This window comes from Peromyscus californicus, unplaced genomic scaffold, assembly GCF_007827085.1.
Source record: "Peromyscus californicus insignis strain IS unplaced genomic scaffold, ASM782708v3 Scaffold_11__1_contigs__length_118956290, whole genome shotgun sequence".
NCBI classification, from domain to species: Eukaryota; Metazoa; Chordata; class Mammalia; order Rodentia; family Cricetidae; genus Peromyscus; species Peromyscus californicus.
In genome coordinates, this window is record NW_026294402.1 from 36713172 (window position 1) to 36736011 (window position 22840).

General features: G+C 47.5%; 1 protein-coding gene across 3 annotated transcripts in view; it reads right to left on the minus strand.

Moving 5' to 3' along the window:
* Positions 1-22840, minus strand: part of Grik4 (glutamate ionotropic receptor kainate type subunit 4) — a 431592-nt gene that overhangs the window by 36298 nt on the left and 372454 nt on the right. For all 3 annotated transcript variants that reach the window (XM_052757532.1, XM_052757513.1, XM_052757522.1), the window contains one exon: positions 8659-8772. In XM_052757532.1, the coding sequence (XP_052613492.1) occupies positions 8659-8772 (114 nt within the window). The remainder of the gene's footprint in view (positions 1-8658; positions 8773-22840) is intronic.

Genomic DNA, 22840 nt, shown 5'->3' on the forward strand with positions numbered 1-22840 from the left:
GAGGGGTACAAACTTACTTTAATATTAGTCTAAGCAAAACATCACGAGGCAAATTGTTGCAGCAGGAGGAAAAAGACAGAACACCACAAGATATACTCCGTCAAATATGGTTTTTTTCCCCAGGCTTTTCTCTCCTCTATTCACACATAGTTGGGAACTCACAGTGTGGATTAATTCCTTAAAGCTCTTGAAAACAAAATCCCCTTGGAGATAGGCTGCTAGACTAAACACTGAACTTCTCATTAAAAAGAAATGAGTTTATTTGCCAGGGGACTCATAAGTCTTGAAGGCCACCTCAGATTCTAAGGGCCCAGCCATGTGTGCCTGGCTTAGAATCACATCTGGTCCCAGGCAAGGAAGGGTCCTGGTGCTTTCTCAGGTGGATGCAGTGATGACGACCATGAGTATGACTGTCCATCAGCAACTGGACTGGATTTGGAATCCCCCGAGGAGACACGCCTCTGCAAAAGCTGGTGAAGACATTTCTAGAGACATTAAGCTGAGGGGGATGCCCTATCCTGAATGTGGGCAGCACTTGCTCATGGGCTGGAGTCTTAGACCTGATAAAAGGAAAAACAAAAGAAAGGCTGCCGGCCTCTCTCTCTGCTTCCCAATTGTGGGTGCCACATGATGAGGGACCTCCCATTTCCGCTGTCAGACTCTCCCTGCTGTTATGGACTGCACTCCCAAACTATACGCCCAAAGAAGCCTTCCTTCCCCACTCCTTAGCTGCTCTGTCAGGGACTCTGCCACAGCAGGAGGAAAAGTAACTAATACAGATGCTGTGTTGTACGCAGGATGTGTATACATCACGGGAGAGAACAATAAATTCAAATGGCAGGTACTGCTCTGCCTGGATGGATGATGTATCTGGGCTGCCTGAAACATCCGCCTTTACTTTGTTTCTACTCTTAAGACCAATTGAGATGTTAAAGAACAAAAATAAAAATAAGTCTAGGAGGTTCCGCTTTCTTTTGTCTGGAATACTGGATCCCCCTAGCACACACTGGGGTTTGTGGGGCTCAGTGTTGTTGTACTGAGAAGACCCCAGGGTCACTGGATGTGGCCTTCGTTCTTCCTTCTCTCCTCCCCATTTTTCTTTTCATACCTATCAAGTAATACTCTATGTTTAGACATAATCATGTTTTATGAATCAAAAGTCATATCCTAAAATTCTAGTCTGGCAAAAACAGGAGCTTTCCTTTAATGTGCTCCATACTGGGGTCTGATTAAGAAGGAATGGGACAGAATACCTGAATGCAACGTGAAAGTGTATAACATATGGCAGCTGGAGAGAGAGAGAGAGAGAGAGAGAGAGAGAGAGAGAGAGAGAGAGAGAGAGAAGGGGAGACCATTTGACATTTGTGCTGGGTATAGAAGGGCGGTGATGGTTTTGTTCTGTGGTTTAGTCGAGGTTAAGTGTGAACCTAGATAAGGTGAGAGGAGACTATTGTAATAGTAGACCATGTTAGGAGGTTGGACAGCTGGTAAATGGTTTGAAGTGTGAGGGAAAACAATCAAGCAAGTAACTCTCAGGCTGTAGTACGAGGGCTGGAATGCAGCGAGGGGTAGTTCCCCTGCATTTACTACATGTAATAGTGAACACTTCCTTGCACATGCTGCAGGCACTGCTCTAAGAGCATTGCACGTATGTTCTCATTGAATCTGCACAACAACTCATTTCTACAGGTAAAGACACCGAGGTGCATGTGATGTGCAGCTAATCACTGTTGGATCCAGCATCAGCTGCAGGCAACCAGGCTTGAGTCCATGATTTTCACCATCGTTCCTTAGTGAATGCCAATGATGATTGTGGTCCTTGGTTGGGGACCATAGGAGAATAAGAGACACCTTTCCACTGAGGAGAAGCTAAGCCACAGTAGCTGAGGTTAGAGAGAAGCAGAAGGAATGGAGATTACTGGAGTTTGGGAGCTGTTTAAAGGGTGAGCAGAGAGGAGTCAGCTCAGGTCACTGAATGGAGGTGCTACTATCTGAGATGGGACAGAAGAAGAGGAACCAGTGTGCTGAATGAGATTATTCAGATACAGTCTCCAGATACAGACCCTCTGGGTAAGCTTCCTCAATATTCCCTGTCAGGAAGTTCTTCCTTAGATCCAACTGAAATCCATCCTGTTGAAAGGAAGCCCTTTCTTACTGTCCTGAACAGTTTGTGATGCTGTTTGGGTTGCCTATTAGCCATCCAGGGGAAGAAGGGTAGCCATGTGTGAGATATATGCTGCTGGAGTTCAGGGGGGAGTCCAGGGTTAGAGCAGCATTATCTAGGGTATAATGCAAGGGTGGGGGAGGGGGAGAAAGTAGACAGAGGTTTTAGTCAAGGTGATGGAGAGGCACCAAAAACTTCCAGAGGCAAAGGTGCTTTGGGTGCTAGGAAGGAAGAGTTTCAAGAGGTTCAGTGTGTCAACGGTAAACTTGCCAAAGCCAGACTCCTTAGCTGGTTTGTCAATTAGCAGGGTATCCTCTTATCTTGGTCTTAGAGATGGCTGAACAGAAACAGATTATGCTGTGATATTAGGAATAAGGAAAACATCCCATAATTGATATTTAATAACCTATATTCAAAACAATCCAAAAAGTGTTGGAAATTCACAAATGGTTTCTGATCATCTTTAAGCTTCAGAAACATGCTAGCTAGCACTTATTATTCTGTAGGCTGTGTGTGCGTGTGTGTGTGTATGTGTGAGCGCGTGTGCGTGGTATGTGTGTATATAATGTGTGTATGAATGTAATGTGTGTGTGAATGTGTGAGTGTAGTGTGTGTGAATGTGTAATATGTGTTTGTGTAGTGTGCGTGTAAATGTGAGTGTAATGTGTGTGAATATATGTGTGTAATGTATATATGTGTATGTGTGTAGTTTGTATGTGAATATGTGTGAGTGTATTCATCCACAAATGCACATGTAGAGGCCAGGTGTTGCTGTTGGGTACCTCCTTTTATCACACTTCACTTTGCTTTGGGGCTAGAGTCTCTCACTGGACCTGGAGTTCATTGTTTCAACTAGACAAGCTGGCCAATGTCCCCCGTAGTCTAGTCTGCCTGTTTTCACCTCCACAGCACTGGGATTAAGATGCTGTCTAGTCCCTGTTCTATTGCTGTGAAGAGACACCACGATCACAGCAATTCTTACAAAAGAAAGCATTTAACTGGAGGCTGGATTACAGTTTCAGAGGGTTAGTCCATTACCATTATGGTGGGAAGTAGACAGGCATGGTGCTGGAGCAGTAGCTGAGAGTTTTACACACTGATCCACAGGCAGCAGGCAGAGAGAGAGAGACACTGGGCCTAGTGTGGGCTTTTTATACCTCAAAGCCCAGTAACACACCTCTTTTAACAAGGACACACCACCTAATCTTTCTCAAACAGTCCCACTCCCTGGTGACTAAGTGTTCAAGTACACAAGCCTATGGGGAGCATTTTTATTCTAACCACCACAGATGGCATCACTGCATATATGGGATTAGGGGGATCTGAACTCGGGCCCTTAGGCTGACACACCAAGCACTATACTCACTGAGCCGTTTTGTCAACTCTCTGAAGGCTTTTGCAATTATGCTTAACCGGGATTACACTATGCAATGTATACATGTAATGAGGTATTACAAGATAGTCCATGGATACATACAAATTTAATGCTTTTTGTATTATAAATAAATGAATTAAAAACAACTCTTGACTAGGCATTTACACTGAGTTAATTACTTCTACTTTGATTGCTACCAGATGCTCACCTTTTGGTAACAATTACTCATAAGTCAGGTGACCTTATAAACATGGGAAGGAAGAGATTCTAGATCCTTATAGATTATAAATGAGAACAGATTAGCCATATTTTTGCTCAAAGATAACCATCAATCAGCGAAAATTCACAGATCAGTAAACACCAATTATTTAATCTTAATTTTGTTACATTGGTCCTATTATTTTGAAGGCAAGGCTTCTCTGTATAGGTTTATAAGGAGCTCTGTGGCAGCTTCCACCTGCACAGTCCTCATACAGCTGTACTCACTGCAGACACATGCTTACTAGGTCTCCTCTGCTACAGTCAGTTCGGGAATGTTCTCTCACCAATTGAGTTTCTGGTACTTTCTAAGCATAGCACCTCACACACAGAATGCACTTGGTAAATATTTGTTGAATAAATGCATAAATTGTCAGGTCTGCTCAGTGTAAGTTGTTCATGCCAGGACTCATTTTTCTCTGAGTTCAGACCCAATATCAATTCGTTCTGAGGAGCTGGGTGGCACGCTGGTACCTCCATGTCGGGCTGGAGAGAGGAGGGATTCTCTAGCCTGGGAGACTCTATCAGTCAGTCAGGGTTCTCCAGAGAAAGAGTAATGATGGAAGATATAGGTATATCCTTATTTATATATGTCTATAGCTATATTATATTATATCATCATATCAAATCATTGATCTGTTTGTCTGTCTTTCTGTCTACCTACCTATCATCTATCTATCAATTTTCTATATATCTATGTGGTGGTTTGAATATGAATGGTCCCTATATTTGAATGCTTGGCCATCAGGGAGTGGCACTACTTGACAGGGATTAGGAGGTGTGGCCTTGTTGAAGTGGGTGTGGTCTTGTTGGAGTGGGTGTGACTTTTTTGGAGTAGGTGTGGTCTTATTGGAGGAAATGTGTCACTGGGGGTGGGCTTTGGGGTTTCAAATGCTCAAGCCATGACCAATGTCTCATTATCTTTCTGCTGCTTGCTGATCTGGATGTAGAACTCTCAGCTACTATCTATCTATCTATCTATCTATCTATCTATCTATCTATCTATCTATCTATCTATGTATCTATCTATCTACCAACCTAATCATCATGCATGTGTGTATGAATGTATCTATTTATCTATTATCTATCATCTATTATAATCTATCTATTTATGGATTAATCTACCTATCTATCCATCCATTCATCTGCCTATCTATCATATTAGGACTGATATTAAGGTATTGGCTCATGTATTATATATAACTGTAGAAGTTTGTAAGTCCAAAAGATCAACAGACTAGAATCATAGGCAGATCTATGCTCTGATCTGGAGCAGAATTCTTTAGAAAGCCTCTCTTTGCTCTTGTAGCATTAAACTAATTAAAAGAGGCTCACTCACATTCTTGCAATTGGTCCATATCTCTCTCAAAATACATGGCAAAGTCCTAATTCTCATGACTCGTATATACGACTATGCAACCTTATTTGAAAATAGAGTGCTGCCAATATTATGGAGAGTTAAGATAAAATCATACTGGATTCGGATGAGCCCTGTCCCAATGATAAGCATCCTTATAAAAAGGGGAATTTGGAGCCTGGCGGTGGTGGCGCACGCCTTTAATCCCAGCACTCGGGAGGCAGAGCCAGGCGGATCTCTGTGAGTTCGAGGCCAGTCTGGGCTACCAAGTGAGTTCCAGGAAAAGGTGCAAAGCTACACAGAGAAACCCTGTCTCGAAAAACAAACAAACAAACAAACAAAGTATTCAAACTTAAAAAAACAAACAAAAAAAAGGGGGGGGGGAATTTGGATGTAGACCCACTGGGAGAGACTGTCTGGATTCAAAGGCAAAGGTTGGCGGGAAACATCTCTATGCCAAAGAGCTCTAATCAGTTAATTACATACTTCACCACATCTCCAAAATACCTTTCCAGAAACACCTGGACTAATGGTGGACCACTCATCTGGGGAAGCTGTAGCCTTGCAAGACTTAATGTTGCAGGAGGTAATTCAGGGGACAAACACAGCCATGGATTTGTGAGGTAGGTAATAATAAATAGTTGGTTGACAATCTCATTTAGGAAGTCCACAGGGTTGATGACTAGGCTATAGTGGTTGGCAGAGTTACTATTCGGTACTGTGGTGCTCCATGTTGAGCAGCTCAACCGTGAATACCAGAGGGTGGAAACACCTGGGGCTGGGTGCCTCTAGCCACAGGGCTGCCGATAAGTCATCAGGTCACCACCAGGCTTCTAGTTTCCTCAGCGTTGATTGGGAAATCAAGGGCAGAGCCTGACTGTGTCTATTGCTGGCCAGAGCAGGGTAATATGGAGAGAAGCTGTATGTCTCCATTCCTTTCGGAAGCCCTCTTAGGGTGCTAGAGAGAAAGGAGAGAGGAAGCTGGAGACATGGGGCTTGCTGGAAGTCAAGAACCCTACCCTGAATGAGAAGCTTGGATTCCAAGCCTTTCCCTGAGGTAGCTGCAAGTGTGAGTTTGGTCTCCTGCTCTGTAAGATGGGATGTCAGGACCCACTTGCTTTCCCTTAGAAAACAATCCAGAGGACCCAACAGGAAATAGAGCGTGCAGCCTACAGCACTGTTACCAAAGACCACACAGGCTGGTTATACAAAGCGAGCCAGGCTGAAATCACACCTTGCTCTTTGGCTTATTAACACAAGTGAGCTATTAGCATGTGCCCTTGACCTCCTTTTAAAACCGATCTTACTCGTGTCCTCGATCCTAAAATTAGCACAGCACAACCGTGTTAGTTTTCAGGATGGCCAAGACAGAGTCCGCAACTAGGATATTTAAAACAAGAGAAACGTGTCATCTCCCATAGAAGGCCCATTGATGTGACAGCGGTGTCTAGCTCTCTCGGAGGCCCCTGGGGGAGGGTTCTCATTTCTCCTAACTTGTGTGGTTGCTGATGCTTGTTGGCATGGAGATGCCTGCTGTTTCTGTGCTTGATTCCACATGGCCTTCTCCCCTGCACATCTGTGTCCAAATCGCCAACTCCCTTTAAATAAATTGTTTTTGAGACAAGGTCTCACTATATAAGTTTGACTGGCTCGGAATTTGCTAGGTAGAGAGGACTAGACTTGAACTCACAGAGGTCTCTGCCTCTGCACTGCTGGAATTAAAATATGTACTACCTCATCCAGTCAAATCCTCCTTTTTTTGCAAGAATGTAGGCTAGTCATTGGATAAGGACCTATCTGAATCTAGCATGACTTTTTCTTACCTCTTCATAACACTGGCAAGAACTCTATTTCCCAATGAGGTCATGTGCATGGGTCTTGGGAATTAGGACTTCAACATGTACTTTGAAGAGGACACAATTCAACACCAATCCAGAGCCACAGCACAGTTCCCCATGAGTATCTGGGACATAGAGACTCTCCAGAAATGAGAGCTTTCATCCACAACAGGACAAGGAAGGACATGGGTTCAGAGGGTCACAGCCAGCTTACTCCACAAGGCACAGAGTAACGAAGTCCTCACCGCCTCTGTCTCTGTCTGTAGAGCTTAACATTTTGGCACTTATCTCTTCTTCTAGATGCTCTGGCCATCTTTCCCAGCCAGGTAGCTCAGCAGAAAACAGTGTAACTCTGATAAGTCTAGGCTGCTGGATGGGCTCTGCAACACAGTGATTTCTGTCCTGTAGAAACCTGACCACAGCTCCAAATGTAGGCCTCCTTGATTCCCAGGGGGATTCAGATTGCATATAGGGCAGATATACCCACTGGCAAGCTGTTGTTTCTCCTCCAAAGGCAGTGTCTCCAAATGCTAGGCTGGAGCTGCAAAGACACACAGGGTCTCCTCTGCTGGGAGCCAGACTTAAAGGGCGTGTGGGCGGCCTCTGGGTGTCTCTTCTGTTAGACTTTATCTTAACTCTTTATAACATTGGAAAGGTCTCTTTCTAAGAAAGGCTGCATGTTTAGATTCTGGGGTTTAGGATTTCAGCACGTATTTCATAGAGACCCAATTTACTCCCAAACTAGAATCTACCTCACAGTCATCTGGTAGTGTCCGGGACACAGAGGTACTCAATAAATGAGAGTCATTGTCATGGTGCATCACGGTGTCAGGGTACATCCTGGAGTATGTGTGACAGTTAAATTATGGCCACTGAAAGGGAATAGAATACAGGGAAATCTATATGACAGCTGTACACCTACAGGTAGTTTAGATGAAGGAGGAGAGGAAGAATCTTCCGGCCTAATAATGGAAGCAAGGAAGTTTCCATTATTGGCTGGTCATAGAGTGATGATCCATTTGATTGATGACACACAGCCAGAGTGACTCCTGCTCTTTCCACCAGGCAAAACATTCAGATGTCATGTCCATCTTTGGCTGACTGCTGGTGTGTTCCTATGTATTGATTTTGATGCTTATCATAGCTAGAAAAAAAATCCTTTAAAAAGTAAAAGCAAACAAACAAGGAATGTAGGTGGCCAGTACCAGCATGAATAGATCTCTGATTTGTTCTGAAAAACAAATCACTGAAAAAGAGAGGACAAACCCCACAGTTCCACACTCTCACAATGCCTAGAGTGAACGCAGTGGACCCTGGAGGCAGGGGAGCCCTGAGCATGCTGGTGAACTCGTCTAAGCTTTGGTCCCTGCCTCCTGGAGGAGAGTGACTGAGGCCAGTTGCTGACATACTGTGTACCAAGTGGCACTCCTGGCCATCCCTATTTAGAGACAGAAGCCATCTTTGCTGGAAAGCTCCCAAGTGTGACTTTCCTGTTTCTTCTGTTTGTAAGTTCCTGCAGCTGATGGAGGAAAAAATAGCCCAGTGCATTTGCATTTAACTCTCGAAATCTAAATATTTCTGTGAGTCATTCATTATTACCATATAACTCGGTGTTTGCATGCAAATAACTTTAATGGCATAAATGCTTATAAAATAAGTCTCTTACCATATGAACTCTGTAAAGAATACTAATTCCCAGCGTCATGAATGGCTTCGAGAAATCAATCACTTTCTCACGTTCAGCTGTGATGGTGAGGCCTGCCACAGCCAGATCAGCTTTCTGAAAGGACAGAGAGAGACTATCATAAGAGGTAGGGCCCAGGGGACCAGTGACCACAGGCTGTCCCTGCTGAGGAGATGTTATTCTGGTCAGGCTTCTTGACTCAGTCCAGATCTAAACCATCACTCCCAGAAGGACCAAAATGAAGCCATGACTCATGTCTACTTACTGTTAGACCCCTCTGACTACACAGGTAACTTACAAGCAAGAAGGAATACAATCAGACCGCTCAGAAACAATTTCCAAACGTTCCAGGAGAGGAGACCTTCTGGGCAAGCTTTCTCAATATTCTTCTCTGTCAGAAATTCTTCCTTGGATCTAATTGAAATCCTTCCTGGTGCAAAGAAGCTCTTTGCTGTTGTCTACAGTCCAATACCCGGGGCTGGGAGAAAGCCCAGAGCCAGGACTCAGTTCTAGCCCATACTCTGCCTAACAAAAGAACTGATCACACTTAGTCACTGTGCCTGCCTAGGAGTCTGCGGCCTCATCCATGAAGCAAGAATGTACATGGAAGAGAGTGTTCAGGTCTTCTTAGCAACTTTCTAGCATAATGCTCAAACTGTAGCATATGGGGTCACCGATCTCTCTCTGTAGCATCCATTGGACCAATTAAAATGTGAACTCCTGAGTCTCTTCCCAGACCCCAGGGTCAGATTCTTTGTGTCTCACATAGGATTCTGTATCCATAGCAAGTGATAATAACCTATATTTTAATATTTAAGAATGAATAGTTAAGAGCTATGTTCAACACCCAGGCGATACATTTATATTTCATCAAAAGCAGGAAGAAAAGTGAGTGTCCACAAGTCCATTAGTCCTGAGGGGGTATGGGTACACAGAGCGTGCATGGATGTGCACACACATTTGATGACTGCCAAATCATTGCAAGAAAGTAGGATGCTGTTATGCTTTGGACGTGAACTATCTCCCATGGGCTCCTGTGTTTGAACATGTGGTCTCTGGTGGTTCGGGGAGGTTAAAGAACATCTTGGGACCTTTGAGGCCTAGATATAAGACAAAGCCAGAATGGTGGAGCTTTGAAAGGGTTATAGTTTGGGAGCCTGGGACATTCTTTCTCTCACTTTCTGACTCACAGAGGTGTGAAGAAAAGTCACTCTGTACAATCATGCAGCCATTGCCAGAGGCACCTGCTACCATGCTTTTCTCGACATGATGGGTTGTTTCCTCTGAACTGTGAACCAAAAAAAAACACCCCTGTTCCTTTAGGCTGCTGCTGTCAGGCTTTGGGTCACAGCAATGAGGACAGTCCCTACCGCAGATGCTGATGTGACTTGTGCTCGTGAAGGGCAAATCTATCGTCAAGTTTGATTTTCCACACCGTCATGCCAATCTTCCATTCTCAATTCATGGCCCAGCACAGGTTAGCAAACTTAGGCCCTAATCAACCAGAGCCATCCTTCAGAGGAGCTGGAGTGTAGGTGAAAAGGACTTTAATGAAAAGGGGAAACGTGAGCGGCTCATTCCATGTTTCTGTGAGAGTGTTGATGACTGCCACCAAGTGAATCAGCCCTTGGGTGACAGAGTGGGGTTTGATTAGAAGATTGTCAGCATCTTCATTTGGGGGACTCTTTAGAGGCTTTCTTGGGCCTCTCAGAACCTCAGCCCCTCAATGACAGTGGCACTGACTTGAATTCAGCTTGTGAGCAGAATGCAAAGCAACAAAGTCGTCCTTAAAGACCGGCAGGTGCAATGCCATGCCTGAGGGTGCGATGTGCTGTAGGAGAGGAGCGCAGTCCTGCCTGAGACCCAAGGAGGGGAGGGGACAGCGGTCAAGATGGCTAGAATAAAGGAACGGAAGCAAACATTAAGATAAGGGACTGGGGAGATGGCTCAGCCAACAGAGTGCTTCTGTGTAAGGGTGAGGATCTGAGTTTAAGCCCAGGCACCCAGGCTTAAAAATCCAGTGTTAAGCTGGGCGGTGGTGGCCCATGCCTTTAATCCCAGCACTCGGGAGGCAGAGGCAGGTGGATCTCTGTGAGTTCGAGGCCAGCCTGGTCTACAGAGTGAGTTTCAGAGAGGCGCAAAGCTACACAGAGAAACCCTGTCTCGAAAAACCAAAAAAAAAAAAAAAAAAAAAAAAAAAATTAAAAAAAAAATCCAGTGTTAATGTGCAGGCTTGTGATCTCAGTGTACCTGCAGCCATGCTCTGGTATGTCCCTGGGACTTACTGGCTGCACAGCTTAGCCTAATGGGTAAGTTCTGAACTAATTAGAGACCCTGCCTCAAAATATCAAGGTGAACAGCTCATGAGGAATGGTACTTGAAGTTGACCTCTCATACACACACACACACACACACACACACACACACACACACACACACGTACATGCACACACACACACTCTCTCTCTCATGCACACACACATTCATGCATATACACACACTCTCTCATGCGCACACACATACTCATGCACATGCACACACACACACACACACACACACACACACACAGAGGAAGATTAAGAGTGGGGCTAGGCAAGTGGCTCAGTGGTAAGAGTGCTTGCTGTGCTGTGCAAGCATTAGGACCCAGGTTCAAATCCATAGCACCCACATAAAAAGCCAGGCATTCCTGTAACCCTAGCATTGATGGGGGTGGAGAGAGATGGATCCCAGGAGCTCCCTGAGTCCAAACAGCAAGCTTCCAGGTCAGTGAGAGACTCTTTCTCAAGGACATAAGGGAAGAATGATACAAGAAGATGCCAGTGTCCTCTTTTGGCCTTCCCATGTGCACACACTATCACATGCAGCTGCATAATCATGAAAACACCACATACACACGTGTGTGGGCACTCATACATGTGTTCGTGCACACACACACACACACACACACACACACACACACACACTACACTAATTAAAACTTTTGAAAAGATTAAGATGAAAAATGGACAAGGGGAGAACTCAGCACCTGCTCCTCTCTCTGGTGATTTATTTTTTTAGAACTCCTAATCAACTGACCAAAGGGAAATCACGAGGACCCCAGATTTCCTTTTCTCACACTCAGTTTCTCTCTAAAAGGGGCAAAACTTAGGATAGCAATTTGGAAATCATTCTGCAAATTTATTCATGTTGGCCAACAAAGACATTAGGAATGCCAGAACAATCCATATGTCCATATGGTCAGAGAGCTGGAAATGGGCAACGTCCCTCCTGTCCCCACCTGCGTAAGTGGGGACAGCATGCCCCCAGCACATGCAGGCCATTCCTGTAGAGTTGCAAACGTCCCCGAACTGGACCACACATAGAAAACTGCCTCTGGCTGGCAAGGTTGATTCCGTGGCTCTCACCCCCTCTTCCCTTTCTCCCCAGGCTGGAATAAGTTGGGGGCAGGGAAGCAGAAGAGGCAGCAGCAAGCTGCAGGAAACCGGCAAGGGGTTTGGTGGTGGCTGTTTTTTATATTTAATTGACTCAGTATAGAAGAGTAATTATCTACCTTGGCTTCAGCGCACCCCGGGGTGCCAGCCACCATCACGTGGGATCAGATTATTCCAAAAGATGTGTGTTCATTTTCTTTTACCTTAGTTAAAAAGACATTATGCTGTAAAGCAGCCTTCGGATGAGGAGATAATGTGCTGTGAAGACACACTAACAAGCAAGGGGGTTGGGACTGTACAGACGCTACCCTGACTAGGGCAGGAGGCTGAGGGAATGCAGGCACACGGCAGCTTGGCTGAGGCCTTGTGGTAGGGTGGAAGGCTATGTTCTCCATGGGAGAGAGCAGTGGATGGGAAATCTGAGGATCTGGATCTTGTCACAGCTGGGCCCCAACCTCAGCGTGACAAGTTTTTCTTTGACGGGAATGAGCTCCTTAACTGTGAAGGGAATGGGCTCAGCCAAGGAGCTCCCGGGCTTTCCCGCCATCGGTCCCTGGTGTTTCTGCCCTACTGAAGACCATGTGACTTTCTCTAACTGGCCCCCATTCTGCCCTAGAAGGTGATGGGAGCATGGAATGGTGTAGAATGAATGAGGACAAGAAGCTGAAGGCAGAATCTGGCTCCCAGGCTGGGCAGCAACTGCAGGGACCTTGCATCAGGAAGGTCAGGAAGGAAACTGTGGGGCTCAGGCCTGAGCCTGGCACCCTAGGACTGAGAAAGCAGACAAGGCCAGGAGTCAGGCTGAGACAAGAAAAGAGAACACACATCTGCTGTGTGGTAGGGGCAACGCGCGCGCACACACACACACACACACACACACACACACACACACACACACACACACACACACACACACACACGGGTGTTTAAATGTATTCCCCCTGAGCACCAGGCCCCACTCCTTTGCTTAGTTTTGATTGAAAGCGTTCTTTGAAGGCCTTTGTGTGCTGCCTCTGAGGGATGCCCCCCTTTTATCTCCTGGATGTTGGTAGAATTTACAAGGCTGGGCCAGGCAGGAGTTGACCTGGAGGTGACTTCCAAAACATACCCCGCTTTGTCACATTGGAAGTTACCTGGGGTCAAGCAGTGACCACATTGCTATCAAAGCCCAGAGCCCTCAGGCTGGCCCACATGTCTTGGGGGATCGGCCTGGGTTGGGAGAAAAAGCATGCTCACAGTAGGGATCAGGTCTGCACAGGTTGCCTGAGCCCATAGTCTCCCCTGAGAACGATAAGGACATCCATTGGCGACCAGAGAGCCTGGCCACCCCAAGTGGACAATGCTTGCACAGTTACCTTGGCTGCCATTTTATGATGGCCACTGACCCCACTTTGGACAAGACCTTCTCCTTTGCATCCAGCAGGGTCTCCTAGTGTTCTGGCTTGCCTCCTCCATCTATGGTTTTCCCTGACCTGTGGGATTTGGGAACAGTCAGTAGGCTGCCCCTAACTCTCACTGGTGGCTCTCCCATGTTCTCCCAACAAATTTTCTGGCTATGAAACAGTTCAATGTCTGCCTAAGGAGTCAATGTGAAAGTCAAGAGAGACGATTGCACAGAGGAGCCCTGTACACACTGTAGAGTATTACTGTATCGTATCTGTGTGTGCTAGCCGACGGCCTTCCATGTGGGCCAGACCTGTCTGGGCTCCGTCAACTCTCTTGCTGTGTGACCTTGGACAAGTCCTTTTACTTCTCACGGCCTCTGTGTGCTCATCTGTCAAGTGGGGGTAATAACGGCACCCAGTTTCTACAGTAGTGGGAAGGTGGGTGAGTTGGCAGGTTATGAGCATGGGCCTGGTCCACTTCTGCTGTTGGGGTGACAGTGGTGATAGAGCTTCTGTGAACCTTGATGATAGGGTCATCTCAAAAGGCCTTCTGGAAACACATCTGAGTCCATGGTGAGTGGCAGGTATGCTAGCAGGCCCCTGGCTACTCAGCCCCTCAGGTCTTTCCCTGTAGCCGAAATTCTAAGCGGTCTTATTAAATAAAAAACATAGAGCCAAATATAGGGCTGAAAGCCTTAGAGATCAGGGGAATAGTGAGAGCCAGCTAACCTTAACTCACCACACTGTAGCTTCCAAAAGAGAGCTACTTCCTGTCTACCCTCGCCTTTATTGCCTTGCTGTTCTGCCCTCTCATTGGCTCCTAGTCCCGCTACCTCACCTCCTTGTCACTGCCTGTCTGTACAGACCTCCAGGTCTCTGTGGTTGGTACTGGGATTAAAGGCGTGTATCACCATGCTTGGCTCTGTTCCCTAGTGTGTCCTTGAACACACGGAGACCCTGCCTGTGATTAGATTAAGGGCGTGTGCTACCGCTGCCTGACTCTTGTGTTAATGGCTTGCTATTTCCTCTGATCTCCAGGCAAACTTTATTTATTAGCATACAAATAAAATATCACCACATTTCAGCACAAATAAAATATCACCACATTTTCCCAATGACCTTGTGCTGTGTGAACCACTTGGGGACCCTCCTAGGCCTCACATCACCCCATTCTTTGGAAATCTCTGGGGGGGAACAGATGCCAGTTGGAAAACCGGCATCCTCCACATCCTCTGTGGCCTCTCGAGGAGAGTAGATTGTGTGCCCTGCCCCCAGCACCTTATGAATTCTCTCAACTCCACTGTGCTGTCTCTGACCAGCTTCTAGAACTTTCTTCCCTCTGACCTTTGTACGTAACTCTCAGCTTCCGCTCCGGGGAAGGCATTTGCCCTGCATCTCAGCTCCCCACACCTCTCTGAGCCCGGCCTGCATCTGCTGCTCATGCAGCGGCCTCTCTTTCTCAGCGACAGTCCTTTACTTAACTCTGTAACTGCATCACTTAACTCTGGAAGGCTCTGGGAGGGAGTGCTGCCCAGAATCAGATGGTGCTGAACATCCCAGAAGTCCTCATTCTGGGATAGATTGCCTCTGAAGAGCACAATCAAGGCCAGGCTGAGGCTCTGAAAAGGGGCTAGCACCCAGAAGAGAAGGGGCTTTGAGGCCAGCCCTCTCTCCCCCCATGCTGTGACTATCCACCTGTGTCACTGGTACCACACTGAATTGGGTTCAAGTTCATCAGTGTGACGACCTCATGACTTCCCCAGGCCCACTTCTCACTTTAACATGAGGTAACAATGGCCAACGTGGGATCCTTAAGAGGCTAAGTGAGATTGCACACCCCATGTATAATGCACAGTGCCTGGCGTATGAACTTGACAAATGCTCATTAACAATATTGTTCTAGAAAAATTCATCTCTATATCATGACCATGAGGCTTTTTTTTCCCCCCAAGACAGAGCTCTCCATGTATCACAGGTTGTCCTTGAACTCACAATCCTCTGGTCTCAGCTTCCTAAGTGCTGGGATTATATGAGTGAATCTTCACGCCTCCTGCCTTGTGCTTTCTCTTTAGAAGTTTCCTGTGAGCTGGATGTGGTAGGTACACCTCTATAATTCCAGCACACGGGAGCAGATGCAGGTGGAGCTCTTCAAGTCCGAGGCCAGCCTGGTCTACATAGAGAGATCCTGGATTACTCCTCCCGCCAAAAAAACCCAAACCAACAGAAAAACAAGTTTCCTGTGTCTCTGACCCCCACAGTCCCGCCTGCCAGTTCAGGCTGTATCCACCCATCATTCTCTCCAGCACATCATGTGCTTGTCCAGTGACATAATCAACATGTGACTATCCAGCCATCAACCCCACCCACTCCTCAGGACCATTCAAAGCGTTCCCTCTCCACACCACATTTCCTGACCTTTTCAGGAGCAACTTTTCACACCTCTCAGTCACCAAAGCGTGTGTCCAGGTGGCAGGAACTGCCACCAACTGTAGTGTGCCTGTGCTAGAACCGTGTCTGGGCCCATTTCAGCTCAGCTGCCCACCTGTGATGTGACCTTGACTTCTCCGTGTCCCCATTTCTTCTCTGATGAAGTAGGGACAGTGACAATCCTCCATTCACGACCTAGGAAACGGGACGCCCTTGCAGAGTGCAGGCCTGGCCCACAGCAATCCTCTCCAGATGCTGTCTCCAACTCTCTTTCTTGCCCCTGTGCTGACACTCATGTGTCCTACCTTCCCATTAGATGACAAGTTCTTGAAGCAGGTGTCAGCCTTTCTAAAACAGACCAGACACAGCATAGTCACCCTGAGTCCTGTTTCACACACGAGGAGCTAAGCCCAGAGAGGGTGATAATGTGTTCAAGATTACACAGCTTCAGAGCCTCAAGACTGGGAACTTTGCTTCCTTACTGCTGAACTGTTCCTTTGAGTGTCTGCACGTGGGCACATAATCGGCTCCTAAGGACAACTAGTATAGTTCAGCGGCAGGTGGGCAGCCCCTAAACACAGCCTATGCTCAAGCTCTTTCTTGCCGACAGTGGAACTAGGCTGGTTTTTGGCAAATGGCTGATATAAGAGGGACTTTTTTTTTTTTTTTTTTTTTTTTTGGTTTTTTTCGAGACAGGGTTTCTCTGTGTAGCTTTGCGCCTTTCCTGGAATTCGCTTTGGAGACCAGGCTGGCCTCGAACTCACAGAGATCCGCCTGGCTCTGCCTCCCGAGTGCTGGGATTAAAGGCGTGCGCCACCACCGCCCGGCAAGAGGGACTTTTTATCTCTTTCAGGAGGCCCGAATGCTGGATTCTGGTCAGATACATGTCTTGGTTCATCAGGCCAAGGGACTTGAAGCCCCAGTTTCCCCACTAGAGGGCGCAATCCCTCCCTAACCTGTTCCTAATCAGGAGCCCCTTAACACCCAGGACAGCATTAGCAGGGAGCCCAGGCCCACGCTGGATCAAGCAATTGTCAGCAGGGTGCTAATTACACTTCTGGAAGGGACAGAGTAGGCAGGCCTAGGCTGAGCCGGAGGCCAGCCGCAGGGCCTGCTCTGTGGTTAAGCTGCTCCCCAAGTCTCTCCATGCCAAATCCTCTGCTGCTCAGTCAGATACATTGATAAAGCATCTCAACCCATTCCAGATGAGAATCGTCATCCTTCTGTTGTTCAATCGATTCACCTGCTGCAAGCCTTTCTCCCTCCACCCGCATCTATGCAGATGACCAGGGAACTGGAGTCTCCGAGCGAGTGAGCGGGGAGGCAAGGACTCTGAAGGAGCCAGGGACTTATGCCCACTGCAGGCTCTTGTGTGCCTAGGGATGTCATCACTTAGACTCCACAGTGACACACACCTGCTGTGTTCCTGCTGGCATCATCAAGCTTGCTGCCCACTCCACCTACCAGGGGTGGTCAGGGAGAGTGTCTGGCAGTCACATGACACCTATAAAATGTTTGGTGTCCTTGCCCATTGGATAGACAGGGCGCTTCCTTTTTTTTCAGAATCCATATATAATTGTGTCCAGTTTGGGGCACCTGTACAGGTGTGCACACGCACGTGCACACACATGCACGTACAACCCCCGCCCCCCCCCCCCCCACACACACACTGTATCCAGTTTGGTCACCTATGCAGGTATTTTCCCTCCACTCCAAGCCTGTCTTCCTAAGCCTCCACTCAGAGAAAGCCCCGGCCACTCTTGCAAGTCTGTGCATTGGGTTTAACACCCGTCACAGTGATGCTGGAGGAGGCAGATGCCAGAGGCACATTAGCATTCATGGGGGAGTGGCAATGTCATCCCTAGGTCTAAGTCATCCCTGGTGCTATTTCTCGAGGTGACAGTCTATTCTCAGGGTTGGATAGATTCCCTTAGAGTTAAATTAAAATCCCCATGAAATATTTACTTGGCTGGGCACAAGGCTCTGTTACTGGCCTGTGAGGACAGATCGGAAGAAAGATTGTGAGCTGTGGGGAGAGGGGACTAGCTCATCATTTGAGGGTGAAGCCATGGGGCACAGGGGTCTGAGCTGGGTCAGGGGACTGAGGAGACAGTGCCAACTTTTGATGTCTCCCTGCAGAGTTCTGTTCACTGTCCTCCTGCCCTTTGTGGTCAGATACGCCTGAACCAAAGCTCTGCCATTGCACAGCACTGCACTCAGCCTCAAACTAGATGCCTGCTTCCTCTACACACACACACACACACACACACTCATATGAGGTACATGTGTGTAGGTGCATTTAGGTGTGTGAATGCGGGCATATGAGTGCCATGGCAAGTGTGTGAAGGTCAGAGGACAACCTTGGGGACCAGTCCTTGCCTTTCAAATTGTGAGACAGGGTCTGTCTCTCTATGCTGGTTAGCTTTTGCCAAGTTGACATAAGCCTAGACAAACCTGGGTAAAGGAAACAACAGTTGAGGAACTGCCTCCATCAGATTGGCCTATGGCATATCTGTGGGGGTATTTTCTTGATTGTTGATATAAGAGGGCACAGTCCACCGTGGGTGGTATCATCCCTTGGCAGGTGGGTCTGGGCTGTACATGGAAGTTAGCTGGGCAAAAGCCAGGAAGCAGCATTCAGGAAGTGAGCCAGGGAACAGCATTCCTTCTTGGCCTCTGCTTCAGTTCCTGCCCCCAGGTTCCAGGTTTGAGTTCCTGCTCTGACTTCCCTCAATGCTGGATTATAACCTGGGAATAGTAAGTGGGGGGAAAAAACAACCCTTCTCTCCTCAAGTTGCTTTTTTCTCATGGTGTTTATCATAGCAACAGGAAGTTAACTAGAATGGTCTTTGTTGTTCAATGCTATGTACACAGAACTAGCTGGCCTTCCGGCTTCCAGGATTCTCAGGTCTCTGCCTCCCATCTCACCATAGGAGTGCTGGGGTTACAGATGCACCCTACCTACCATGCCTGACTTTATGTGCGTCTTAGGGGTCACACTCGGGTCCTCATGATTGTATGGCAAGCACTTTTCCAGTCTTCAGCCTTCTCTGGATGCCCATCTAACAGGCCACTCCCAGCCCTCCTTGACTCATTATCCTGTTTCTTATTCTTTATGTGAGAACCATGATCTAAACTTATCTTGCTAGTGTATCAAGCTACCTGCTGATCATGAAGGACAAGAGTTCCGGGAGGCAAGGGACCCCTGGGTATCATCTACAGTCTTGGTCATGTCTGTAGAAGTGCCTAGCCTATGGCCAGCCCTCAGGAAGTACTTGCCGAATGGATATGATCATGGAACAAATGGGTGGACACCTGATGGAGGGGTCACCCAAGCAGAGAGTTTCTCACCTCAGCTCTCACTGAGCACAGAGGCTCTGGACAGGACCTCTACGGCTAGTGTGACTAGACACTGGCCATGTCATTATATGCCAGTTACTTGATCTCTGTGCCTCAGTTTCCCCATGTGGAAAGCGGGAACAAAGATAATCTATAGTCCATAAATACACTGTATAGTTTGAATGAATGAGTGCTCAGGAAGCAGCCAGGACAGTGCCCGGAATGGGCTACACCACAGAAGAGTGAGCTCCTGCGACCTGATCGTAGCTTAAGGCGTTAGCTTTAATTTCATTTATTAAAGGGACTGCATTAGAAAATTCAATGGAGATTTTTGAAGAGTGTAAAGAAATCTCATGATTGGAAAATCAATATGTACTATATATGCCACACATTGTTTATGTCATAGTGGTGTGGAAAAGAAACAGCCTCCGGAGTTTGGGCCTCAGTGGTGGTGACTTCCTCACATTGCCACCATGGCCACTGTTACCACACCTGGTGTTCTGAAGAACGGCCCTAGTTCACACAGCTCAGGGAATACAAATAGAAGGCTCTTTGAGTTTTCAGGATAACACACGTGTTTCTCCCCTCCCTCCTTCCGGCCCTCCCTCCCTCCCTCCCTCTCTGCTCGCTTTCTTTCTTTCTTTTTCTTTCTTTCTTTCTTTCTTTCTTTCTTTCTTTCTTTCTTTCTTTCTTTCTTTCTTTCTTTCTTTCTTTCTTTCTTTTCTTCCTTCCTTCCTTCCTTCTTTCCTTTCCTTCTTTCCTTCCTTCTTTCTTTCCTTCTTTCCTTCTTTCCTTTCTTCTCTCTTTCTCCTGTCTCCTTGCTTCCTTCCTTCCAGACAGGGTGTTATGTAACCCAACCTACCCTCAAACTCAGTACATAGCTAAGGATAACTTCCAATTCTGACTGTCCTGCTCGACCTCCCAAGTACCAGGATTACAGATGTGTGGCACTGCACTCCATTTATGTGGGTGTGTGAGAAAGAACTCAGGGCTCCTGCATGCTGGGCAAGCACTCTACCATCTGAGCCAGCCCAAGGCATCTCAGCGCCCCTGTGCTGATACTGTGTCCAGTCCGCATGCCGATGTCATCTCTAACAAGGCTATGTGCTCAGAGACACTAAATTCCCACCGGTGGGCACTCCCCTTTTGCTGGTGTCCCAGCCCTGCTGGCTAAGGTCTGGGAGGCAGGGGCGGGGAGGGGGGGACTGACATGAGGCAAGGCTCATTGCCCTCATCAGTGCTCAGGACTGCTGCCCTAACTGAGCAGAGCCTTTCCTAAACTAACGGTGTCTGCTCTCTTCTGTCACCCTGTTACACAGGATCCATGCCTATTCAGGGCCTCAGTAAAGCATGCTCAGGCAAGCTCCTGCAGGCAGCTTCTGGGGCTCTGGGGCTCCGGGGCTCTGACAGGTCCCGACAGCTTGTGGTAGCATCTTCACTTGGCTTCCTACTGTCAGGCCTGTAATTAGGAGTGCTGTGATTCACAGGCGCATTATAGGACTGTTTTCATTAGGTGAAATGACAGATCACCAACTGCTGTAAGCACCACAGAAACCATCCAGAGACCTCGCTGCCACACAAAAACTGTGGGGGCCCCTGAGGGCCCTTCTTTTCTTCCAATGGCTTGCCAAGTGGCTCTGCCTCAGAGACAGGCACCTGAGCCACCAGGAGGGAGCAACTGGCATGGCCACTCTGCTCTCCAAGCGGAGAGTGTCCCCCGGTGTCCATTTTGAATTGGTCCTTGCATGAGCAGAGGCACTGTAGAAGACAGCAGGCATCTCCCAAGGGCCCATCCCCATAGACTTTGAGGGAAGAGCACTGAGACACTGTGTAGATCCTTACCTCTCTGGATGAGCAAGTGGGTCTCCTTCGGAGAGACACCTCACCTTGGTGACAAAGAATACCGGATCCAGAGCTGTCATGCTCCGGTTGTACTTGAGCCCTGTGACTACATCTACACTTATTTACATTTATTTATTTATTTACTTATTTGTTTATTTATTTATTTGTTTGTTTGTTTATTTATTTGCCTCTACTACATTGGTAACTTATTTAGAGTCAAGGAGAAAGAGGCTCCCTGAGCATAGCTATGTTCTATGACATTGGGACAATGGCAGCCTTTGAGAGGGAGGATGGAGAGAGCAAAAAGCAGAAGGAAAGATAAGGAGCTGGAGGAGACCTTTGAGGTGTTGATAACAACGGTGACAACTTAGGCATGTCCCCTTGTCATAATTCCTCAAGCTCATTCGTAGCATGTCCACCTTTCTGAAAATCTACATCAATGAAACTATAAATATGTATTTATTTTCGTGTGACTGTCTCTGTGTGTATACATACGTGTGTGTGCAAGTGCACACACCCGGGCACATGGGCAGCCAGAAAAGAACACCACGTGTCCTCTCCCATCCCCCCCACCCCGCCCCGAGTCCTTTGAGATGGAGTCTGTCTCTCTCTGAGCTTGGGAACCCAACAAGCTGCTGTTCGTCACTACTCAGTACTTATTCATGGGGAACATGCTCATTTTTCTACTATCTCTGCCACACTTGAGGAGGCCACACTTGGAGGTATTTATGGGACACCAGTTTGTCTCTTAAGTGCTGAGATCTGAATTCTGCTCTTCAGGATTGGGGCAGTGGTCACTGTCAACTGCTGAGCCAGCTCTGCGGCCCCATTGATTTTCTCTTTAAAATGAACAGGTTTGCCCAAGTAAAACAGAGACACATGTGACATGGAACACCGCTGGCTCTCTAAGAGAAAAGCTAATGAAATGAAAGAGGACTGTGGGGGTGTCACTAATTGTACCACGCCCTCCCCTGTTGACCTCACATGGGTAGGGAGAGGTAAATGCAGGTGTGGTGTGTTTCTGCTCAACATCTGGTGACGTCTAAACCAAGGAGGGGCAAAGTGAACAAGTGGAATCTTAACTGGAGACAGTCCAGATCCTGCATCTGGTCTAAACAGCTGAACAGTCTGTGCAAAGCCCTAAGGAGCCAGCTCTGCCTGTGAGCATCCAGCAAAGCCCAAGAGAGCCTGGTCTCTTCCCCAGGACCTGCAGTCACCACACCCCCAGAACTCAATGTCCCAACCCTAATGGAGTCTTCTCAGAACCAGAGGAGACAAGTGATGCTCCCAGCACCATGTGTGAACCAGTCCCCAGTCCTACCTGACAACAGGCCCGAGAGCTGGCAGGGTCCCTGAGGTTGGTCACTTAGCCTCATCGAGGTGTTTCCCCAGGAGTAATAGTGAATGGTGACACTTTCCCACTTTCTGGGTTTGCTGGGAGGATCAAATGAAGGAATAGACAAGGCCCAGCACAGGTAAGTGCTCAGTAACCTCCCGTGCTCTTATTCAGACGCAGCTTTCAATTCCGGAATCCCGCTTCTTTCCTCTGTCCATTCCTGTGAGTGCCAGGGAGTGTGGCCTCTGCTTTGGGCCATACCTGTGGGGTTTGCCAAGGCCAAGGCTTGCTTCTTTATTGCCTCCTACCCTTCCGACTCCCTTTTTTATCTTTGGCCAGACTGACCTGGGGTGCCTGCATGCCTACTGTTCCCGCTGACCCTTGGTCTTGCTCTCCCACCTGTG